The sequence below is a fragment of the Uranotaenia lowii genome, chromosome 2 (assembly GCF_029784155.1).
Source record: "Uranotaenia lowii strain MFRU-FL chromosome 2, ASM2978415v1, whole genome shotgun sequence".
Lineage (NCBI taxonomy): Eukaryota > Metazoa > Arthropoda > Insecta > Diptera > Culicidae > Uranotaenia > Uranotaenia lowii.
The window spans coordinates 348708128-348734487 of record NC_073692.1 but is presented as its reverse complement, the minus strand read 5'-3'; the positions used below and the strand labels follow the sequence as shown (position 1 = coordinate 348734487).

Below are 26360 nucleotides of genomic sequence, written 5' to 3'. Positions count from 1 at the left end.
ACTTGAGTCGGGTAGGATGACATCACAGTCGGGATTCATCTGAGTCGCAAGCGTTAAAGACACGTACGAGTGCTGTGACAGGCATGAGTCTAGGATAGGTCTAGGTCTAGGCCTTTCCATACGAGAGAAGCTGCAGGGATAAGACTTGACCTTTTTCGCAGTCGAACTCGCAGGAAGAAGAGTATTTACGCCGCGAAATACTCTCGGGTAGAGTGACTTCACGTCGTCGGCGGGTGAGTCACTCGAGTCGGTGTAGAACGACATCTTCGCCGGGAATCATCCGAGTAGATTCGTAAAGTCCCGGACGTGTGCTGTGACAGGAGCGTTTCCATGATAAGCTGCTATCTATTCGGCACATAGACGGGCAAAGTGGAGAGGGCCTCGGGCAAAACCAAGCGAACCCAAGATCTCGAGTCGTTAGAGGAAACCAAGCGAGCCTCGAGTTACGAGTAAAGGTCCTCGAGTCGTCAAAGGAGAGGTCCTTAGTCTTGAATCGTAACAAGAGGCAGGGTATATATGCTGGAGTTTTGATTTGAAATTGAGTTAGCTGATGAGCGCTTAAGCGCGGACTTGGTCTCCATCTCGGGTACAGCCTTCGATGCAGGTCCGGATGGGAACTATGACCAGAGGCCCCAGATGGACTTTATGGCGTAGGGGTACTTAGTATCATGAGTCGTCCAATTGCACCCATGGACCCAGAGTAGCACACTGGGGGGACGCGGTGGCTCGCCGTGCCTTGGAATGCAATCCGTAAACAGTAAACAGGATTACCACCTGGGTGATCAACTAATAAAAAAAAGACTACGACGCCATGAGCTTCTGGGCCTGCCTCATCTCTTCGCAGCGTGTGTAGAATTCATCTCCACCTACGTTCCCGAATTTCGATTTCTAGCGTCTTTTAATGACACTGACAATGTATTTCCAAGTTGCCAGACCACCCAGCGCAGGCGGTGATTCACAAAAATTTGTAGTTTTCGCGTCGTTTTGGGGGATCTGACCCTAAAACGTTGATGCGATCGGAGGAAATGCGATCGACAACTCGATTTGCACTCCGGGATCATCTAGACCCAATCCGCCAATCGAGTAGTTGCGTTTAAGTCAACAAGTTGATAGCAAGGTGTCAGGTATATACAAGAGGTATCAGACCTAATTGTGTCGGATAAGACTGGGCTCGACAAGTGGCTTAGGGGGTCTAAGCCCTGACCCGCTCGTCTAACCAGAGATAGTGCAGCCGTCAACTCGATTCGTGTCTTTGGACTTCCTGAACTAGATGCGTTCAAAAAGTGGACTTCTTTCAACTCGATATGTCGAATCTTTACTCGCTAAAGGGCATCGAGTCGTGTTGGTCGTAGCCGATAAGTGAATTCGTAACGTTATTTGTCTTGAAGCGTACTAGCGCGTTTTGTTCTATTCCATTATTAAAGGATAGTGTTAAACAGTTCAAGGTGGGAATCAAGGTCCCTGATGGACTTTATGGCGTAGGGGGTACAACGTATCTTATTACATTGAATCATGAGTCGTCCAATTGCACCCATGGGCCCAGACAGCGATCAATCGGGGGGGGGGGGGACTCGGTGGCTCACCATGCCTTGGAGTACAATCCGTAAATGTGATTCACCACCATGGTCCGATACGCGTTTTAATGGGTTGAGACCCCGATTTGTGTGTGACCAATCAATGAGGAATGTGCGGGTTAAGATTCGAATTGCCTTTCGAAACTTCCAGGACCCAGTTCACGAAACAAGTATGTCGATCTACGCACTAGCGTGAGCACTCCTCCGGCATGAAGGAAGGTCGCAGGCCCCAAACGGACTTTTGGGAGTAGGGGGCATACGTGGAGTGAGTGACACTGTTTTGGGCTATGTGATCTGAAATGCGCTGACCTCATCCACAGTAGGTATGAAGGTTTCAAATTCCATCTAGTAATTGTTTTCATCATATCCTGCTTACTCTGGGAGCCTTGGTGAAGATAACGCCTCTATTAACTGGCTCTCCACCTGGACAAGTACTGAATTGACCCCATTGTGCTGGGTTTTACCGAATATTTTTCTCTCTTACTCCCTTAAACTACTCCTAGAATAATACAGCAATTTGGACAAATGTATCCCATTTGCCACGGAAAAGTGAGTTATTGTTATTGTTGCAACAGGTCATTGTCGTCCTATGCCGGATTGTTGAAGAGTCTACATAGTGGTTAGCGTGATGATACAGAGTTTATTCAGGATTCTTTCGACGAAAAACTGATTGACACTTCCAAGGACCTTCTGGACAAGCGAATGTCAAAACAGGACGTTGTGAAAATCCGGTAGTCAAAAGGTGAATTTTACTTCTTCAACCATACTACCGGGTGTGGGGATGTGCGATATTCAACTAAACTGGGAACAGCTTTTGTTTGGATTTCTGACCTATTCTGAATTTTAGATCCAATATCCAAACTCGAGAATACACTGGAAGATCGCAGAGGCATGCGGACGTAGGGGAAGATTTTGCAAAACTTTAGACTTTATGTAAGCTAACAGGAGGGTCCTAGAGAATAATAAAAATGCAGGGCAAGCATGGTCAAAATGTCCAAGTCTCAAAGACAACGAAAAATATTTCTTATTCAATTTAACTATAGCAAAAATGCGAGAAAAAGTTCTGCACAGTAGTTTTTGTGCAATTCTTGGATGCTGCGTTCCATAATTATCATTATTGCCTATATATTCATATTTGGAGGGGGTGGGGAAGGGCCATCCGGACACCTGATCGAAACGATGTGGAGGGTAGAGTGCACTGGGCAGTTACCCTCATTAACATATCGCAGAGAAAGGGAGGGTTCGTCTTCACATCCTATGGAACATTCCACATAACAATGGCTTGATTTTCAATTGATTGTCAATAAATTGTACTTTCGGTGGAGACATACTATCCTTACCCCACAGAATAGTACAGGTTACTCTACTTGTACATTCATTGCCTTGAAACAGTCCACTCAAAGGCATTTTTAGTCAATGAGTTGGAAATCGAGATCGAATTGTTATGTGCGAATAGTTCGCTGCAAACGGGCTGTGCCACGCTACATAGGATGTTAGCTTACATCATACATCATACAATTCTTGGATGCTGCGTTCCAATTTTATCTCGAATTCTTCCATGCTTTGAGAAACTGTCTCCTCCTTCCTAAATATCCTCTTCACAATCGCTCAGTATCGTTCAATCGGTCGGAGATCTGGACAATAAGGTGGATTGATGTTTTTTTCTCGATATACATTGGCTTGGCGTTATGTACAGATGCCAAATTCGGCCAAGAGACTGATGCTTTTTATAGAGGGGTGGCAATCTTTTTTTCATGCATTCATATTTGTAAACTTTGAGCATTTATTGAACCTTTTGTGAAGAAAATATAGACCACAGGTACAAATAGCTTGCCATACTATAATCTTTTGCCCAAATTTTTCCATCGCAATCGTGCAGTCGACATCATCCACCTCCTAGTCCGTCGATTTCGTGTAGAATTGTGGCACGGGAAGCGTTCCTGAATCCTGTTAGGCGTAGGTTTCGTAGTTTCGTAAAGTTTCCGTGCCCTTGTTTTTACTCGAAAATGTTGCTCTACTGATTTCTTAGGTACCTTCCGCTTCTTGTACGTCTTAAAGGAGTTCCTGGCCTTGATTCTCTGAATCATCCAAATGCTGGTTTTGAACCTTTTAGCTAGATCACGCGTTGATACCGATCGGTTACGTTTGAGATGAGTGACTACTTCAGAATCCAACTGGGGCTGACTGGAACCAGGTTCTCGTTCCGGATCTAAGCAGATCCTTAAGAACGACTCATTGCAATTATTGTCGGTGCTGATGTTATGATGCGATTTGGTTGTAGTTAACACACTTTTCAGTGCACCAAGTGTGCAGAATTTTTTTCCTAGTTTCAAGATCTATAAGAATCATAGCGAAGATGAAAAACTAATCCGAACAAATTGATTGCACAACACTTTTTCAGCATGTAAACAAACTTTTGCTTGCATGCACACAGAAAAAAGTTCACCCATTTCTGAGTAAACTTTTGACTAGAGATGTACTGAATATTTGGTCGGCCGAATATTCGGCACCGAATATCGCCAAAAAACAGTTAAGCCGAATATTCGGCACACCGAATAGTTGAGCTAAGTATTCGGCCGAATATTTATCATTTAAATTCGTGCAATAACAGACTGGTAAAATTTTTCAAATGATTTTGGATAATTTATGAATTATCTTAAAGTAATGTTCAAGGAGCTACACAATCATCAAAAACTTTTAGTTTAGCAAAACATCTTAGAGATATCTGTATACCTTTCACTGTAAATCGTACAGGAGAATGCTGACGAATATCGCTTTATACCTTGATTATCGTCTATTCCAGATTTTCTTGAAATATCCAGGCTTGCCCAAAAATCCAATAAAGAATTAGAGATCAGTTAAATCTGGCCGGGATGCCCAGATATTGTTCAAAACTTTCCGGATTTTGCGCGGGTTTCTTCAGATTATTTGCCAAGTTAAATAAAAAACAATATCTGTTTGAAAATTTTAAGATTTTCTATCCATAAACGATTTTTAATAAATTTCAAAATGAACATAAATTTTAGTTTAATCCTTCGATACGATTTCAACACTGCTGCTGTGATTCAATGAAAACTTAAATTTCATGTTTTTTCCTTCTTTTCCCTCTTGTATGTTTAAAAATAAAGCCTAGATTTGCCCTTTTTTTGATTTTTTTTTTCAAAAATCGTCCTAAATTGCCCGACCTTGTGGATAAATTGTTTTAAACAACTATTTTGAAAATATCTTACTCAAGTTCGATTTTCATCTAATTCATTATCAAATAAACAATTTCAAATTGCTTGGCACCAGTTTCAACATGTTTTCTCCCAGATTTCACAGGAACCCAATCTCCTTGTTGATAAACGCCCTAGAAGCGACAAGTCATCTAATGTCCTTCCTTGTTGAAAAAAGAATCGACTCAAAACACAAGGGGCATATAAATGGAAGAAATAGAAGGAAATTGAAGTTTCAATACAATATTCGACCAACCTTTGCAAAATCATGATTTTTTTTTTAAATTTTTTCTCAATTTATTTTTTTTTTTTGGGATTTTACACCAATTGGTTTATTCATCCCCACGTCATGATATTTTACACAAATTCAGCTGGAAAAACCTATTGAAACCTGGTTGGAATCTTTTCATGAGTAGGCATCTCGAAGAATTTGACCTCTTAAAATCGGTTTTAACATAAATTTCCAGGTCCATCAGAACACATTTGTCACATTGCGTAAAAACGGGTTGCACAGATTGCGATCCATGGAACTGCTCATTTTCTAATTTGATGGGTATCTACCAGACAGGCAACACTTTTTGCCTGCCGGAAACGAATTTACTGCATGGTTAAGGGGTCTGCATTCAGTTATCCTCAATAACCATCGACTTTTAACCATAGTTGGGATCAAGGGTTCCACTACGTTGCTTGGTTTGAACTTCGTGAGCATTTCTAGAATGGCTCCTTATACTTCTAACCATTTGGGCCAAAAAAAAAAATCAGAAGAAATCCACAGTTCATGAGTTTTCAAGCCGACAATGAAGAATTTCCAAGGCAATTGTGCAAAATTATTTTTACCATGTCTTTTTGCATCGTAAAAATCTTAAACACACGAAAACTTAAACATCTGAAAAAAATAGGCAAGGTAATCATTTTCATAACTAATACAATGCTACTAAAGTAATCCGAGCTCTAGTAATGTAGCACTCACCGCCCGGTAATGCAACTATCACTGCCCGGATATTAAATGATCATAACCTTAGATAGTGTTTCATGTTTGTTCCATGAGCTGGATGATTTTTTCATGAAATGATTCATCATTTTTTTTATCTAAATTATTGAGACACTCACCTTTCTGTATATTCGCTGTACATCGTCCCAAACGGACTGCAGTCTGGCCACGAGATGAACCGAGTAGATTTCTGAGAGGGCCGCATGATCCCGGGACAGCGACTTGGTCTGATTAACGAGCTGCTGCCAGCATGAGTACGAAGAAAACATGGGCCATTGCTCGCGTCTAGAAAGAAAAATTGTAGGGAATCAGTACCTATTTCATTCAAATCTATATATTAAGAGTTGGAACTCACTTCTGTCGTTGTTCCTTGTGCCGCAGCTGCAAGCTCTTGGCCAGCTTGTCCAGACTTTTGCTGTAGTCCAGCTCCACTTCACCGCGCCGCCGGAAGAAATCCTGCAGCTCCTGGATGAGCGAAATCTGTGATTCCATGCGAACATCGAGAAATTTGAGCTGCTCATTGAGCTGCTGTCGGATGTCTGTGGATGAGAAGAAAAAAAAATCATAGGTTAACTATTTTTCATTTGAAGATTCAAAAAAATAATATACATTTGAAATTTAAAAACTTTACACAGGTAATTACAAAAAACAAATGTGTGAGAACTGAGGCACAGAAAAATGGCTAGAAACTGCATTTTCCCAGGCGCATTATGAACATCCAGATCATCTTACACAGACTATCAATCGTGATAGTTTGCACAAGAGCAGTAAAAAAGTCGTTACCATAACATTCATCGGGGGGAATCAACCAGACGGAACGGCAACATTGTCTGGATGGGCCCGGGAATTCTTTCTGCCTGCCAGTAGTGCCTCACAGTCTGTCGGTAATCGAAGAAACCCAAGTAGCATGACTTTATCTCGACCGCAACCAGAACAGATCTCTGTTTCCCCCCTTTCCATTTGGCACTTTAAATAGGAGGTTTTAATTTACATAAACTTCATTCATGCTTTGGTTTGTTTTTCATTTTAGGATTGCTTCCGATCATCAGTAATTCTCAACAATTGATTTATGGATAAATCAGAAAATTTAAAAAAATATATGAGTAGAACGTTATTTAAATCTGCTTGTATGGCGACCGTGAAATAATTTCATTATGCAACGTTATCAATATTGATTATATATACAACATTCTTTGAATCCGATTTTTCAGAATCTTATTTTGTCACGGTCGCCAAATAAGCAACTTACATTTTCGGAAAAATGTAAGTTGCTTATTTGGGGACCGTGACAAAATAAGATTCTAGAATACTTGGATCTACTGATGATATTGAATAAGCTTCTTTGAAACGGTTTGTTTAACTTTAAAAACAATTTGCAATTGTTTTTAAATCAAATTTGAGCATCACTGTTTTCCTCACACTGGTGATGCTAATTGCAAGCATTCAATTTGCATTCCCAACATAATGCGGTTTCCATTTAGGCATTCGAAGCACCTTTTTTTCTCATCAAGATACAGTGCAAATCATTGGGAACAACTCAATCGAACAAAAAAAACGATGGATAGTTGTTTCCTTCTTTGAATAGACGTGAAGTAAGTAACAATAACATAGAGCGAAGTTTTATTTTCTTAAGCTGCACTCACTTCCGATTTTTTGTTGTCGCTAAGTTTGACCTCACCTTCGGGAGAAAGAAGAGAGAACAAAAATAACTGCCCTAGGGGTCGTCTGATGGCTTCGTTGTTCCGTCTTGGGTCATGTTATTTTTAACATTTTTTAGCTCCACAGGTATACGACCAGACTCTAGATTACAGATGCATCAATCGGCAAAAAAAGGTTTCGTATTTCCGGTGAAGTTCATTTGAATAATATAGTATTACCACAAAGTCTAGCTGGGCAGCGGCAATCAATGGGAAATTGGATCTAGGAGAAAGAGTATCTGATGTCCCTTAGTAGATGAGATCGTTCGTAGGATGTAATTAATGATGCCTCGAACTAGGTCAGCTTGCATTTGTGAGCAAGATGGATCGAAAAACTTCTTTTGAAACAAGAATCACATCTTTAAACTACACAGTAAACAAAAAGTTGACTTCATTTAATGTCAAACGAAACATCACAAAACTTCACTTATCACCAAACGAAGCCTTGAGGTCGCCAAATGAATCCGCCGTTTATGAAGCGATAAGCTTTCGCAGCTTTGCCCACACGATGCCTGCATAAATAGTTGCTTGCGTTGTTTGTTTTTGTTTGGACAGAAGCTAAATACAAGCGCCACATTGAATTAAGCAGTTTTTTTTAACGTTGCCCTCTGCAACAGATAAATATGTAGTTTGCTGACTTTTATTTGCTGCTCTTGTGCTGTTGTGCCACTTGGAGCTCCATTTTATGGCACAATAAAATGCGACCAACCTCACCCAATTCCAATAAAAATGAGCTTGCGCGCAAATTTTACAACACAGCGCATTTAAAACAATCAGAAGATGTCCAGCTCGACTAATGTGTAGTGGGATGCCCCCGAATGGAGTAGCTTCATACATATGAGGTTTGTAATTATAGAGAGTTAGAGAGACACATATCCGAAGCTCAAAGAATTATGCTTGGTATGAGTGTGATGCTGGCATAAGTTGTCATTATGCGCTTTATGTTAATTTGATAATCATCAATTCTATTTGTGCTTAACCCTTTAATGTCCAACTCTGCCTTCAAGCGAGGTTTACTGAAATTGGAATGGGGCGGTCGTTTAGCCTGATTTGTAATCAGTCTATCGGGTATCAAATCCCGCCGCCTCCAACTAGGTTGAGGAAATTTTGCAAGTCCTCTGACATTAAAATGAAGTCTCTGTAGCTGGACCATTACAAGAGCTAGTCGATAAGGCAGTTCCGAGTCGTGCTAAAAGTTACATCGGCGAATAGAATCTGAAGAAGAAAAAGAAGAATTTGGCATAAAACCGAATCTTATATTTTACTAGTACCATGTTAATAATTAAAACCATTTACGCAAGCTTGGGAAGACTTATATACAGTGCCACTTCAACAAAGGGATGTCCCTAAGGAGGGGTTCAATCACCGTTGTTGTGGTCATTGATCATGGACGACCTCCTAAAAAACTTTTATCTATGGGTTTCGAAGTTATAAGCTTTGCAGATGAAGTAGTTATTATAGTTCGGGGAAAACATGAGAATGTGTTGTCTAATGAGATGCAATCTGCACTTAACTACGCACTATTCTAGTGCAGAGAAAAGGTACTGAATATAAACTTTTCAAAAACTGCTGGGATATTGTGAAACTATTAAACAAAAAACTGCACTCCAGCCTTTTTTTTTGAATAGTCTAGGTTTTATTACAATGTACATATATAAAGGGTGTCCACGATGAAATTGCCACACTATGAAATTGCTCTAACTTTTCAACCGTTGGGTAGAATTTAATGCAAATTCGAATGGATTTAGTTCATAGTGCGTTGTTTACATCCTGCAAGTTTTAAAGTCCTGTGATCAAAACTCGCGGAAATGGAGTCGAAAGAACAGTTTGTGCGTGATAAAATCTTGCGCATTCATCACGAGAACAAGGATCTCTCGCATCGTTCCATCGCTAAAACGTTTGAAATCGTGAATTTCATGGTGTCGCGAGTGAATAAGCGGTTCGAAGAACGATTGACCACCGATCGGAAGCCCAGAAGTGAAAGAAAAAGTATTCCGTACAACACCAAAAATCACAACCGTGTAGTTGGAGTCTTCAATCGAAACCCTAACACCTTCGTTCGGGATGTGGCTAAGAAGCTGCACCTAAGCCGAAGTTTTGTCCAGAAGGCCAAAACTAAGGCTAGGCTTCGAACGTCAAGGTACAAAAGGTTCCTTATCGCAACGAGAAGCAGAACAAGTGTACCTCAACATGCTGACGAAACATATGTGAAGGTCGACTTCTAACAGATCCCCGGCGACCTGTTTTTCACGGCCAAGGATGAGTTCAGCGTTCCGGAGCATGTCCGCACTCAGAAGATTCTTTGCGAAAAAATTCCTGGTTTGACAAGCCATCTGCACGTGCGGGAAGCGAAGTGCACCTTTCGTGACCCAGGACACGATGAACGGACATGAAAGTGTATATGAAAGAGTGCCTCCAGAAGCGGATGCTTCCTCTCCTGAAGGCCCACAACGTCCCAACAATCTTCTGGCAGGATTGCCACTACTCCAAGGACATGCTGAAGTGGTATGCGGACAATAAGGTCAATTTCGTGCCGAAAATGTCCAACGAGAAGTATTGGGCGATTATGAAGCAGCACCTTCTTAAACGATTTAAGGTAGTGAAAACAGTCGAGCAACTGAAGAAAGTATGGGTTTATATGCAAAATGCGGTTGATTCACAGGTTGTACAGAATCTTATGGCCGGAGTTAAGGCCAAGGTGCGGGCATTTGCTTATGGACAGTAAATAAAATACGCAGGGTTTTCACTCAAAAACAATATTTGATTTTCCGCATACTTTCAGACTTTTTCCCGAATGGTCTCACGAAATTCCCGATTTTGTAAAACAGAAAACCAAACAAAATTTCGAATATTCATTTTTGAAACCATATAAACGAAAATCTATTAAGCTTTCTTCTAGTGAATCTTTCATTGGTTTAATTAAAAAAAAATTGATAATCGCTTTTCCACTTTATTTGTATCTTAGATAATTTTAAGAATTTTTAATTTTTTCATCCATGAAGCTTGCCTATCTCTTCTGAGCGTCGGATAGCACCTTCAATTTTTTTGCCTCTAGTTCCTTTGCCTACTTTTCTGCTTTTAGCTTACGTTTTGCAACAATTTCTTTCAGATTCTTTTCCATTTTTTTTTTTTGCTTTTAAGGACTCGACATACCTCGAGTGAGAACTGCGAGCACACTGGATTAACCGTTTCGTTACGGTTATTCCCGTTGTTCAATGAACTCACCAGGAAGATCCGTTTCAACCTGGTACACACAAAGATTGCATTTATTCCGCTCGGGACCATCATTTTCCGACCCACAGGAAAAGCGCTCAAACGTCGCAAAACACGAATGAAAACTGTCCCGAATCTCGTGAAACTTCGTTTCTCCTGAAATATGGGATGAAACATGCACAGGAACTCAAACGAATCAACTAAAGTCAGGGCAGTGATCTCCTGAATTCCGTTAGAAATTGCTTGGTAAAATGTTTTGTCTTGTACTATTCGGGATAAAAAATAACAACAAGATTTTGCAACAGGAACCTGATTCCTACATATGAAGCTGCTATGCAAAATTTTAAGCAGAACTTCTTAGAGAAATTTAACTTTCCTCGAAATAAAACGATGTGAGTGAGGAATTTGTTTGTCCCCGTTTCAGCGATTTCGGTAAGAATAATGGAATGAGCGATCGATAATTTGCTTTAAAACGGTTCTCACGATAATTTTTTTTTCTTTAATTTCAGTTCCTGCACACTTATATTCCTAGCTTTTTGTCGATTCGGTAACAAAATTCATTCTTGTCCGATTCCGGAGCTTTCTGATTGGCGAGATTCAAGGATGTTTTAGTTCCAGTTGGAACATTCGATTTGCGGCACCAAAATCGATAATTGTTTGACGCCAGAGTTTTAAATACTTCCAGAACGAAAACCAGTAACTATCAACGTCACCCGGCGTTTGCTATAAGTTATTCAAATAGACCCAAGTTCCGTCTGTGATAGCGGAAATGTATTTCCAAAATCTTGTAAATGTAGTAATATAGGCTAAATAAAAATGTCTTACAATAAATATGTTTAACTTTTTTATGTTTAGGCTTTTTACGATAAGGAACTGTGAAAATTTTTTTCTGATAGACTTTTGCAAACATAATGAATATAAGCAACGGTGTTGAAATATGAAACATTGAACCTCGTTCCTGTTATTCAATGTGTTTGCTAATGATCAAACAGATTATTTTTTACATTTCCTTTAATTTGAAAAAAAAAATTCAATTTACTGAGTAATCAACCTCGGGCAGGAACCGTCCCGACGCTACGGGACTTTTCAAAAACTCAGAAAGCTCTGACGACTCTTCACAAGGTGGCCAGCGAGTTTCTATTTTCAAATTCCCGGATTTTTCCTAGTTTTTCGATTGACGTTTTATGATCCTCCCAGTTTCAAAATACACAAATTAATATGTTTATCAGGGTTTTTATTTAACCAAAATGAGAAAAAAAATTTAAGTATAAACGTAAAAGTGTGAGAGGACTTTAAAATTCTAGCTATTCAAACTTCAAATTCATAGGTTATTCAGATAACGATCTTGTTTGTTGGGATTTCTACAGAAAATAGTTTAAGCGGCTTTAAATGCGAAGTAATAGGAAAATAATTGAGGCCTTTAGGATCGGATGGATGGATCAATTTTGAGCTAAGTACATAAACCAATCGATTCTTCACATCTAAATCTATATCTGGTTCAACTCATATTTTTTTATTATTTGTCAACTTTTTTCGATTTTATTAAAACGATGATGTTACAATTAAAAATTAGTTTATCGCATAATGAATTTGACTATTGAGCTCTGGTTTCTAAATTATGAAATTTGAAATATAATCATCAACAATGGATTCCGAGTGAGTTAAGGATCTAAACTTAAATCAATTGATTGATATTCTTATTTTTTTTTCAGCAATTTTGAAAACAGAATCCGCTGAATCTTATATCTCCAAAGTATTCTGAAATTTTGTATCGATTCTCGTCTTAAATATCGAGTAAGGTTTAATTGAATAATTTTAATTTTTTTGAGATCCTGAACTCTGGGTGCTTGATTCTGGACTTGGTATTTTAACACATTGCTGATCGAATACGAGATATCTCGATTTTTCGCTCGCCGCAAGTGTGCTTCACTTAGAAGCATAACTCAAAAGTTCTTTGTTTTCTCATTAAACTTTCTTCGATAAAATAGAACAAACCACTTGCCGTAACTCAAAGCAGTAAAATTTGTGGAATTTGGTTCAGCGATGTCTAAGATATAGAGTGCCGAATTTCGGTGTTTATCAGCTGTGATTTTTTCACGGATCCTAAGGTGTTAAAATTAAGATTGCTAGTTTATTCTGTGTTTATGTGGAATAATATTCTGACTTTCTTTGATTAAACTCGAAAATTTTGCGATGGTTTTCTGTGATGCTTTTTCCATTAATTTTATTGAAAGGCATGACAAATTGGTTGTTTTTTACTGTTTCCTAGAAAAATCAATTAAGATTAATAATTAATCTTTTCGGATACGAATGCCAAAATGTTGGTGAAATGTTCTAAATTAAAAAATAGCTATCTTATTACATTTTTTCATATTAGAAGTTAGGAATCCAACATTTTTATTGACATGAAATTTAGAATTTTTAGGTTAAATCAAATTTTAAAAATGAATTCAGTGAATTCTGTGATAACTCAAAAAAATTATTTTTGGATAATTTTTTAATAATTTTTGACATGTAACACACACCAGAAAATTTTGATTTAATTAGAATCCCAAGCAACCAAAAGTCTCATATTTACTTGAATATAGGCATTGAAAGTTACATTTTGGCTGACAAAGAGAATCAACTGCCTAATTCCCTTTAGTGAATTTATGTACTCATTAATGAACTTGAAAGTTGCAAAAGTGATTAACATGTACGTGGTATGTGATTTGTTTTGCCCAATTCCCATGAGTGAACTATATATACTCATTAACGAACTTGAAAGTTGCAAAAGTGATCTATACGTACGTAATACGGGACTTAAGTCACATAAAGGGCACAAAAGTGCTCAATACGGGATTTGGTAAGTCACTAAAAGTGCATTGATGTGCTTTCAAAATCAAATCACCACTTCGAGTTTTAGATTCAGTTAGAACAACATCTAGGCGTGGTCTTGTGGTAGCGTGTTCAATTCTCACCACGAAGGTCGGGGTTCGATCCCCAAGCCGGACAGGTTTTTTTTTAATAAGTAATTTAGTAATTGAGTGACCATTCTGATGGGATATATGGAGGGAGAATATGTAGGAAATAAGCAATTGAGCAATTTTTCGAGTTTGGAATCCTGCCCGTGGCATCATGGCGGCGCCGTTACAGAACACAGTAAATAATCAAGAGAAGGTGATATGAACCGAAGCCAAAGGTTCAGTTGAGATAGTGAGAGATTTTTTGCTCATTTTGCGATTTTTTTGAAGCTGAATTAAGAGGCCGCTGGAAGCTGAATAGAAGATCATTAGGACTTGTTTTGAAACTTGAAAGTATCAATAAGAACTTAAATTTTGAGCTGCATAGAACATAGGGACATGCATAGGGGCTGAGTAAGCATTTTTGTACCTTTTTTATGGGACTTTTGGTTGCTAGGGATATTTAGTAAAAACTTGAATTATGGTTATGATAAAAATGTGTACTGATTATTGTGAGTTTTGATAAATTGTTCCACTCATAACCCCAATTCAAAACAGTCAAAATTAAGAAAATTCACAAAAATATCTTAAAATATTTTTGAACTGGACCACTTCTGAGCACTAAAATGTATGTCCTGAGTTCAAAAATCACGATTTTTCATTTCCAACAATTCCGACTTTTTTTTAAACATTTCTCCGATGGAATTTATATTCCGATTTTATACCGCTTTTGAGAAAAAAAAAATAACGATGATTCCAATGAACTTTAGAATTAGGTTTTTCCGGTTTTCCCGGTTCGCTGGCCACCCTGCTCTACAGGATAATTTGACAGTTGTTTTCCTGTAATCTTTTTCTTTCCTGAGAACGTCCTGTAGCTGTTGAAAATACAGAACGAAATGGTCCTGATCACAGGAGTAAAGATGAAGTGTGTAGAAATCGGTCGAAGTCAATTGGAAATAGACTGGCGATCAACTGTCAATCAATTTCTTCTTGTTTCGACCGAACTTCATTCAACAGACTTCCGCTGAGCAAAAGATTCCCGACTTTTCGAAAGAATTCCCGGCTTTTTTCACATTTTCCCGGTGGATTTTAAATCCCGTCTTTTCCAGCATTTCCCGAATGAGTGGCTACCCTGAATAGGAGTAAAATGGTAAAATGAATTTTTATAGCTATTTTTCAATCCCTGAAAATTTGATGGCAATCGGATGAAAAGACGAGTTTTGCGAATCAAATTTGTGTGTGTGACAATTTCATCGTGGATACCCTTAACAGCATCTCAAAAGGAAAAACATTATCCAAAGCGAAGACTGAAGATTCTGCAAGGTTCGAAAAAGAAACTGCAGAGCACCTTCTATGCAACCTTTTTTTTAAAGGAATTTCACACCAAGCTGTCATTCGCATTCCTCAATCTAAGAGAGCGTTTACTTGGGGCAAAGTTAATAAGCGTAGGCGAACTGGGGGTAAGACCGTCACAATCGAAGTTTTTTTTTCTAGAAAACCTAGATTTTTAGTGTTTTTAAACTCTGTACATGTTAGTATTTCTTGTTTAGGACATATTGACATACATGGTCCGGCAATTGAACTGCTACAAAACTTTAGAAGTGATTATTACGAAGTATACAAAACCGAGTTAGATGACACCTTGTCACCTTGTTACCATTATATATAAGATGTCAGAGGATATTTTTGTTAATTTTGTAGTCAAGTGTTTTTTTATTTGTAAAAATAGTCCTCGAACCTTAACGTAGTACTTTGATTGCCTAGTTCCAGGCTGTGAAACGGAAGAAAGACATACTTCGTGAGTTGTCCAATGAGTGTATGTATTTTTTTTATTTTGGCTCACACTTGGAAGATACCTGGGGGTCAGAAGTATCCAAGTACATATAGTATGGTGGGGATCGTCAAGCAACAGTGATGACACCTACCATGGTGAAGATCATCAAGATGCACCCTGAGAGAATTTCTTGGCGTAGTAACACTAAATTAGCGATAAATTTATAAACACGCACCGGATCAAAATCGTCGTCAGATCTTGGAAGATGATTTTTAGGCCCAGCCTTACAAGATCCTAAGATTTCAAGACCTCTCGTTTGAACAGAAGCAAGAGCGGGTAGAAAGGGCGAAGGCGCAGCTTACGCGGTCCGCGCTTGAAAAATTGGGAGAATATCGTGTTTTCTAGTAAAGAGCAACCGAACAACCTGAAGAGGTGAAGATCAATCAATTCACGTATCGAAAATAGTTCTACGGCATGTGCTCGAACTGTGGACACGTCCCGATTTTGGTTTTGGTTGGTAGTTTTTCAGCAGAACTTCACATTGGCTTACCAAGGAAAGAGGTCCCAATTTTTGTGTGGGATTTTTTTTGAGGGTTAATTTCGAGTACGGAGTGGTCGGGTAGTTCGCCGGACCTGAACCCTATGGACTTGGCTGTCTAGCGTATACAGAAGCCCGAAGTCTACTCCACAAAACAAGACGGGTTGGAAGTTCTGAAGCGCCATCTAGTTGAGTCCTGGGATAAAATACCACAAAAACCACCTGCGGTCTTTTTAGAATATGTGCCTTGAGCTTCTGCAGCGAGTGGTTAAGCTCAAGGACAAAAAAAATCGAAAGGCGCCAATGGATTTTGAAAATATGATCTGTTTTAACCCTCATCCGCATTAGATTTCATTACCCTAATCAGCACTAGGAGTGTCAATTTGACACTCCAAGCTAAAATCGTCATAACTCTTTTTATATAAAACCGATTACAATGAAACTTATATCACTAGAAACCTTGTAATGTCAGTAAAATATGTTTAGAACATTATATATAGCTAAAGCTTCTAGTTTTCCCGTTATTCAGCACGAAAGAAAAAAAATCCGTAAAAACATGCCTCACGAAAACTGCTGTAGTTCATATGTTACACGTCCAAGAAAATATTTGCCTTATGCATATGAAAGCTGAAGTTAATGCCTACATCATGGAGACAAGAAATATTTTTTTAAATTTTTTTTTAATGAAATGGTCACAAAAAGTTCAAAAAAGTGGTCTAAAAAACCTACTTTTCATTCGATTGCTAGTAAATACTGTTTGAGCGATGGTAGAGTTTGGAAAAAAATATGACTACAAAATCTATTGAAATTCCAACATTTTGCTGTCTTTAGATTTTTGATGCAACGAAAATTGAATTAACTGGACTTTTTCAAAGTTCACTACTTTGCGCGATTTTTTTACAAATTGAAATTTCATCTGTTTTTGTGGTCCACTGTCAGGTTGTACCCAGATTATCAGTGCTTTTACTTTGTTTGGACCAATCAAGAGTATATTCATTGGAAAGCACATTTAATCTACATGCTAGTGAGGTGCTACAATTCACGCTGTGAGATTTCACAAAAATATGAAAATTATAAACGTAAAATCATTCCTGAATTTCTAGAACTACAAGCAGCGGTCCAGCAAAACGTGTTTGTTTGCTCTCCGAGTAGGTAGAGGCGAAGAGCGGGCAGAGAGCGAAGCCGACAGACCAAGAAATGCACGACACGCATCGTTATTTCGTCTGTCGGCTTCGCTCTCTGGCCGTTTCACCACCCACCGTACCTACTCGGAGAGCAAACAAACACGTTTTGCTGGACCGCTGCTTGTAGTTCTAGAAATTCAGGAATGATTTTACGTTTATAATTTTCATATTTTTGTCTTTTGTGAAATCTCACAGCGTGAATTGTAGCACCTCACTAGAATGTAGATTAAATGTGCTTTCCAATGAATATACTCTTGATTGGTCCAAACAAAGTAAAAGCACTGATAATCCGGGTACAACCTGACAGTGGACCACAAAAACAAATGAAATTTCAATTTGTAAGAAAATCGCGCAAAGTAGTGAACTTTGAAAAATTCCAATAAATTCAATTTTTGTTGCATATAAAGTCTAAAGACAGCAAAATGTTGGAATTTTAATAGATTTTGTAGTCATATTTTTTTCAAAACTCTACCATCGCTCAAGCAGTATTTACTAGCAATCGAATGAAAAGTAGGTTTTTTAGACCACTTTTTTGAACTTTTTGTGACCATCTCATTAAAAAAAATTTAAAAAATATTTCTTGTCTTCATGATGTAGGCATTAACTTCAGCTTTCATGTGCATAAGGCAAATATTTTTTTGAACGTGTAACATATGAACTACAGCAGTTTTCGTAAGGCATGTTTTTTCGGATTTTTTTTCTTTCATGCTGAATAACGAGAAAACTTGTAACTTTAGCTGTATATAATGTTCGAAACATATTTTACTGACATTACAAGGTTTCTATTGATATAAGTTTTATATGAAGTTCATAATAATTCAAACGAATTGAATAGATTTTACTTTTGGAGTGTCAAAATGACACTCTAAGTCGGAAAAGGGAGTTTTTTTGTCCAGGCTTGCAAGGTTCGTCCATAAATAAAGTTAAGATGCAATATTGAAGAACTTTTGAATTCATTTAGGGTCCCCGAAGAAATTTTTCTTTTTTGAAGCTTCTGAAAAAAGTTACAAGCATTCAAACTTGCAATAGTGTCAAAATGAAACTCTAATGACACATTCCACGCGCTTGTACCGCTCAAAAGTGATTTTTATCCGTTCGCGTATAAAAAAATCTCAAAATTGTCTATAATTTTGATAATTCAAATCACACAAAACCAACGGAAAAAAGAGAAAAAAGTTTTTTTACACATGTGTTAGATGATTTTGAAAATCAGTTTTTTTGTTGAAAAAAGTGGTGTTTTTGACAACTTTTACAAAATCATTAATTTTAATATATGGATGATTTTTTTTCGGAAATATTTTCAGTATGTTCAGAAGCCAAAAAACACGGCTTCATTTTGTAGAAAAAGAATTTGTTTATATCCAATATAGTTGGTTTGAAAAGCGAACAAAAACAGTCGCAAATGAGTGAATTCACGTCACAAATAAAGGGAAGTTTTTAATTTTACGAGAAAACTCTGACTTTTTTTGAAATAAAAAAATGAGATTTTCTTTAAAAATGATAAGACGATTCTGAAACACTAAAATTTATAGAAATCGGTTGGAATCTAGCTGAGTTACAACAGCGCGAATGAGTGAATTCACGTCACAAAATTTGATTTTTCGTTAAATTTTATATGAAAATGTGCTCTGAAAGCTGTTTTGATCCTCCAGATGGTCGGATTTTGACAAGTCGAGCATAATTTAGTTGATTTTTTAATAAGTTCATTTTTTTTCAAATAAAAATACAAAAAGATTGAAAAAAAAAATTTTTTTTTGTGAATCAAGTGCCAATCGAAATAAGGAAAAAGTTAGGTGCAGATACTAAAAATTTATGATTGTAGAAGTCGGAACAACAAAATATCGTTTTTGAAAGTCTACATAAAATTTGAAGACTCCAAAAAATGGTTCAGTATAACCACAGTATAACTTTATATTTCGTGACGTGAATTCAGTCAACTACCCTGTTCTGTTTGAACTGAGAGAATTCACGTCACAACTTCAAATCAGCATAACTTCGTTCGTTGTTGTTTAATCGAGAAGCTCCGTACATCAAATTGTGGGTACCCAATTGTTTTCTTTACATTTCATTCGAAGACACCGATATTCTATTTCCACAGAGAGAACAGGAATTCAAAGATGTATGTACTAAAGTCCGAAATGGTTCATTCTAGCGTGAATTCACGTCACAAAAGTAAGTAGTCACAACATAATCAACTTAAATTTTAAAATGATCAAATTATATTCATTTTGAAAGAAATTCAATTTGCGACCGTTTGCTACAATTTTTTTCATTTTCAAGTAAATTGGTTGACTTCTAGAACGATAACAGTGCAGAAAAGTCCGGAAAAGCGATTTCACGTCACGGTGGAATGTGTCTAATGCGGATAAGGGTTAATTTACTTATGCTTGACAGATTGTTTTTTAAGATCTTATATCTGGTACGAAACTTTTTTTGTTTTTTTTTGTGTTCAGATTTTTCTCTATACTTAAATGTTCGAAATTTTAGGTGGCATGCTTTTTACTTAAAATTTAATTTTTATATTCTTTCAAGTTTTTAGTACTTGATGATATTATTGATTACGATCCTTTTTTCTGACTTTTGAAACTGAGAGTTGGATCTAATATCAAGATAAAGTCCTATATAGCTAAAATTTTCAAAAGTTCCGATTAACCACTGAGCATGAAAGGTAGTGTGGATTTTCCAATGTTTCCTGATCCTCCAATCCGTTTTTATGATAATGATTCAATTTACTTGGAATCACAAAGTTAATAACCTTCAATTCTCAAACTAACTGGATAAAATCAACAAAAAATAAATTAAGGTGATCTTTTACCAGTTATAAGACTTTCTATTGGTGTTACCGAAACTCATTAAAAATGATTTGATAATGAAATGTTTCAATTCAATCTCATTATGTTGTTTTGAGTCTATTGGAAATTGTACAGCCATATTGCTTGAGTTGCTAAAAGAATATGACATTTCAAAAAACAATTTGAACGAACAAACATCTAAAAAAAATCTTAGAATTGCCTTGATACCGATGCAGAAAATTACAAATTTTGTCAATATTCTTCGTACAGGCTTTGCTATACTTCGTAGTTGCGGAACTCCATAGGGAAAATCACATCCAAGTATCCATTTTACTGGTGCCACGTGAAAAGCACACTTGCAACGAAAATGGGCGCCAAAACTTCCTATAGAGAGATGGATGCACATCAGTAAGCCTTGATTGCTTTTGGCGCCTTCCTACTCTGGGTGATTCGAATGAAAAAAAAAATGGAAATTGGGTGCCATGACTTTTATTTGAAACGAATAAAAAATAAAAATTAATTTTCAAATTCCACAAAAACATTTTCGAAATTATCACTCCGTTGTGTTATTCTTCGCGTGAAGACGAACACAAAAAAAAAATCGCATGCAAATCGGATGATCCAGTGAAGAGTGTTGCGTGTTCGCACATTTCTGTATGGTCTGTCTCTCTCCCTGTTTTATAACAGACCCAGTTATACCAGACACGACTAAATCAAAATTATTCCAGAATTGATCTATATACAGACGGTAGGCTGCAGTCATGGGCTCGATGTCTTTATTGAATATAATGTGAGTAGAGGTGTCACATGAAGGAGTAATAACTCAAGTAAGAAAACTCGTCATTCGGTAAAATGTCTCGTCCATTTATAAACTCAGATACAAGAAGTGGCAAAATTTACGTGCAAGAATGTATACAAAAAAGATTGCTACTCTTAATCAAATAGCATAAAAATCCTACAACTTTTTGGCCTGATATAGTTTCGTGCCACTACTCTATTTATATTTTATTTATTTATTTATTCTTTATTAATGCAACGTAAGTCAACAAGGTCACATGTTTACCGAAAGACATGAACACACCAAAATGCCCAGAGATTCGTCCAATCGAAATTTGTTGGGCTTTGACGAAGGCAAATCGGAGGAAATACATGAAACCAGCGGACAGTGTTGAAAAATTCAAGAAAGATTGGCCTAAAGTGGTAGAAAATGGTCAGAAAAAGCTCTGTGCAGAAGCTGATGAGTAGTGTTCAGAGAAAAGTAAGAAAACTTGCCTACTTTACAAAAACTGATGCTAAATGAATTATAAATTAAAAAAAAAAAACACTCATTTGCAGTATGTTTGAGAATAAAATGTTTTTTTTTTTATCATTGTTTCCTTTATTTGAGAAACAAAGTGTATTTATAATTTCCGGAACGGTCTATATAATCACCATGAATCAGTTTACAAATGGGATTTATCTTACCCATAGTTTACGGGGAAAAATCAACTTCTTCCTTCTAATTGGTAGCAAATAAAATAACCACATTAAGTCGCTCTCTATTGACAAGACGGGTACATTCCGAACAACTGGAAGTGTATGAAGGCGTCGACGCTACACATGTCGATATCAATCACTGGCGGCTGTTTGCCTTCCGTCCATCCAGTCACCGGCATCCGCATCAATCACCTTATAAAAGCAAACAAACCTTGCTTCTGTTTTCCTCTAAGCTTAGCTCAGGATAGGCCAACGATTGATCGGATGGAGGTTGCAATTTTTAATCAAATTACCTACTAGATAGTACCTTTCAGTTTCACGGGAGAATTTATCGAGAATTTGCCGGCAGTGTGACGTAAAGACACGATCTTTCTACTTGAACATAGTCTATCTATAGCCAATAATGAACGGACATCGACAGTAAATGTAGTAATAGCAAATGGAGATGTTACATCCCGACGGACACGGCTCAGTCAGTCAGTTGTCTGTTCTAATAAAAGCACCCCCACAACCCTCCACAATTTTTATTGGACGGAAAACAAACCATTAAAATGGGTGGTAGTGGTGAGTTAGTATGGAGGGTAGCGCAATCACGTTTGATTAACTTTTCCATCAAAACGCCACTAACCGGACAGAAAGTGGTAGTTTACATCCCTCCGGTTTCCTCGTTTGGAGCCATTCCGAGTGGACGTAAAACCTGTCATTAGTGTCGAACGAAAAATTATCACTATTGACTTTGGCCAGGGAAAACGCAAACAATCGCGGCTAGAACTCTTCTGTGGCACAGCACAGGTGCGTTGTACAAATCCCCTTGATAGACATCGACACAGCGTGAACGATAATTTATGCAATTTTCCATATAACAAATTGCAGTCACGCCTTTCCTTTCCAGAAAGGTTTGCTACCACTATCTCATTGTCTGGGCCATGGTTTTTCTGCCGACTGAATGCATCGACCTTTAGGTGAATGAAGTAGTGATGTTGAAAGACCTGATCGAACGATGATTGCGCTCATTTCTTTCAAAAAAGTATTCTGCGCCGCAGATGAATGACGGTGATGACAAGGACTAACCATGTTCGTTCTTCCCCCAGGAAGTCTGGCAATCACTCACTGGTTTGCTCCAATATGGTATCGATAATAACTGAAGCGGTTGTTGACTTTATCAGGATCTTATTAACGAGACTACATGACTTAAGTTTGTTTTATTGCACCAGACATCCAATTTTATACCCGTAGATGTATGGAAAAAATGCAAAGATGAGCGAATATTTGACGGTCGCCATGTAAGAGGAACCGAACACATAATCTGTCAAGCAGACTCTCAAGCTTTTTTCGACTATTTTTCGACAGCAGACGTGCTGGTTTATGTTGTTCGAATCTTCTCTTTTGTTTTGAATTCGTTTCGCACAAAAGTGAATATTAAAAAAACTATGTTTTAAATTCCTCGAACCGTTTAAACTTGGCAACAATAAAACAAAAACTTTCAATAGTCACGGTCGCCATGTGCCATCAATAAAATGTTCATCCGAATGAGAGAATTAACAGAAGGAAAACAATAGCCCAGTTGGAATTTTATAGTAGGTAGATAGGTTGCTGGTCGTCAAGTTCGCTATAAAGGGTAATTAATGTAACCAGCCATTGAATAGTCCGCGCCGGTGGCAAACATGTTGGCAGCTAGGTCACGCCTCCACACATGGGACATGGTCGACGGGCTCGGGTTGCTCAAAATGGTAAACATACACAGGCGATGGCCACCATTTCCGTCAGCCAGCCCGATACGCGACTCGCGATATTCATCTGTACCCGCGTATGATGAATGCACGCGCGAAATCACGCAATAATCCGGTCCCCGATTTTTGCGGCCCGTAGGCCTACAGTAGCCTACAATGTTTGGCTACGGATGGTAATTTTCTCCTGTAATTTTTACGAGTCGGCAGCTGGACCCAGCATTCGTACGTAGGGCAAAAACTGGGCAGACAGACAGGTGAAACATTTACATTGTCATGTATTTTAACAGGTTGTGCCACTAGTTTTTGTGCTAGTGAACTTGTGCTTTTATAAATAGTCAACATACAACTTTCGAAACATCATGGTCACGTTACTTTGATTGTTTGCGGGAATCACACAACAAAGTTTTGTGATAAAGCGTAAAAGAAATGATCACAACAAATCTCTATCAAATTTAAATGAAACCCATTTAACCTGAACCAGAAAAATTAAACCTGAAACTCCCAATTAAAACAAATGGTATGTCACTAGAGAAAACTAAGTAAGTAAATGGAAACTCATGCCTCTGGGAATTCAAAATTGCTCTGAAGTGCATTCAAGCTTATAAATCACTCCTCACATTATATTCAATTAAAATGTTGATTTCATTTGTTGTATATTAAGTAAAAGATGCATTTTCAAGTGTAATAAATTATTGCTATAAACTGATCTCACAAATTCTCAGAGGATTGTTCACAGTTACATTATATTTTTTCAAAATTATAGAAAAATTTCAGTAAAATTATAGTAGTTATGAACACTAGTTTTAAGGCAGCGTTTAATTATTATTTAGACATACCTTTAACGATTAAAATACCAATAACCATCAAGATCTTTTAGAGACCCGGAAGCCACAACCGTGGTAAAAGTCTATAATAAATTTAAAAAAAAAATCAAGATCTTAAAAATAAGCCGTTCTACACAACATATGAAATGTAAAAACAAAAATACTCCATGAATGGTATTTTTTAAAAGATCACAAATCCTATCTAGACGTAGTGTTTAAAGTCCTCTAGAAACATTACCAACACTAAAAGTTATTACCTAACAAGAAATCAGAGTAATTTTGATCATAATCACCTAAGTTGACCCTACCATTTTTCGTCATACTTGTCTTCTGTTTTGAACCCGAGTTTTTAAACGAAAAATATTTTCTTTACAATTCAATTTTTAATTCCTTGTTAAAGGAACTGTTATAGAAACAATTGATCAAAAATTGTTTTTTTAACAAAATTTTGCAGTTTTCATTACAGAACTTGGAAATCATGATCTCAATTTAGAATTCTCATTGCAGAAATTTGAAAAAATAAATAATTAGTTTACAATTTAGTTTTGGAGATTATTTATTAGCATATCAAAGTTTAAGATAAAAAAAAATAAGAATGTTACATTGGACTGAGTCGATTTTATTCATTCTTGAATTTCTCATTGTATTACTTTACTTTACTTATGTTATCGTTACATAAAAATTCTATCAAAAATCATGGATGAATTTAGAACTAAAAAGAACCTTTTTAGGCCCCAGGGTAAAGAAATTTTAAAATGACCCCAAATATACCGACTCAGTCTAATGATATATTTGTTTCAATTAAGATCCACCCACTGGATTTTTTTAGCCAAGGAATGAGTATTTAAAAAATAGGGAAAAATAAGAACGTTGTATTCATGATAATACAATAAAAATTCATATACCAACAAACATTTTTGTTTAATTTCATGGCATAGTAAAATTTTAATTCACAAAATTATAACACACAACACACTGAGTTCAGAACCCATGAATTTGAAGATCAAGATAAAATTTTCATATATAATTATACCAACAAACCAAAAAAAAACCACATAAAATAGTGTACACACTGCAAGTATTTTGTTCAAAAAAAGTGTTACAAAAATCAACAATAGTCCAGAAAAAAAAAATTTAACTGTAAGTCACACATAAAATTATAACATACAAAAAATCCAACACATTTTACAATTGTTTGAAAAAGAAACCGACAGCAGTGAACGATACGCCGTATCAAACCGAACAAAAATCGACAACTTTTTCGGAAAGAATCATTTAGATTCAGTAGACGTAAACTTAATTTTGTAATAAATTTTAGACCCTGATGAAGATCCTATAGGCATCGAAACGTTGGATATGTAAAAATAAAGTCGTTTTTACTTAAAAACTTGAGACTGAAAGCCGATAATCAACCCACTAAAAAAATATATGTATAAAATTTTAGGAATCAGAGATTAGTTTCTTCAATCAGTGATTAAGAATAAAGCTGTACCGAATATTCGGGCCGTATATCACCCAAATTTTTGATTTGTCGAATATTCAGCGCACCAAACAGTTGCGCTGAATATTCGGACGAAATTGTTGCAAATTTTTATAGAGATTTCAAAACAACATAAAATGACCACTTGTTTGAAGTTCGAAGAAGTCATAAAAGTTTTAAACAAAAAATTGGTAGAGCACTTCTAAATCCCCTACTATATATGAATCGATTTATGGGCTCGATTTTTTTTTCTACTTTTTCAAGCTTGATTCAGTACTACAAAACGTTGCAAGTAATTTTATAATAATTTTATGAAGGATTAATCACCGTAATTTATACTTGTAGATTTAATTTATCGGCCTAGCGGTGAAAAGTGATGTCCTTTTTAGTAGGGACATCTAAAGATTATGAAGTGTTTTTTTTTATATAGATGGATAGAAGGTTAGATGAAAATGAAAGATGTTGAAAATGAGCGGGTAGAATTTATTTAGAAGCATATCATCACATATCAAATTTTTGTTCCTCACGGGCCTACTACTATGAAGCGGTAGGTACAGAAAGAGTTGCATCTACCACCACACATTATTAGGGCGGACCACGCTTGGCCTACTAATGTGTGGTGATAGATGTAACTCTATCTGTATCCACTGCTTCATAGTAGTAGGCCCGTGAGGAACAAAATTTTGATATGTGATGATATGCTTCTAAATCAGGGGTCGGGGAACATTTTGAATCATTACCCCAAAACATTTTTATTTAAGTTGATATTACCCCATGACAAAGACCAAAAAAAAAGAAATCGAATTTTTTTCAGCATCTTCAAATTGTGCCCTCCATAACCCCTCATGATAATTTTGAAAAAAAAACAATAACAAAAATATTACAATAGTAATTCAAACATAATTTATTAAGTTTATTAATGAAAAACCT

At 36.8% G+C, this 26360-nt stretch overlaps 1 protein-coding gene across 6 annotated transcripts in view; it reads right to left on the bottom strand.

Moving 5' to 3' along the window:
• LOC129743608 (SLIT-ROBO Rho GTPase-activating protein 1-like) overlaps positions 1-26360 on the bottom strand; it is a 290035-nt gene that overhangs the window by 23201 nt on the left and 240474 nt on the right. For all 6 annotated transcript variants that reach the window (XM_055735675.1, XM_055735676.1, XM_055735678.1 and 3 more), the window contains 2 exons: positions 6136-6319; positions 5900-6065 (listed from right to left, as the gene is read on the bottom strand). In XM_055735675.1, the coding sequence (XP_055591650.1) occupies positions 5900-6065; positions 6136-6319 (350 nt within the window). The remainder of the gene's footprint in view (positions 1-5899; positions 6066-6135; positions 6320-26360) is intronic.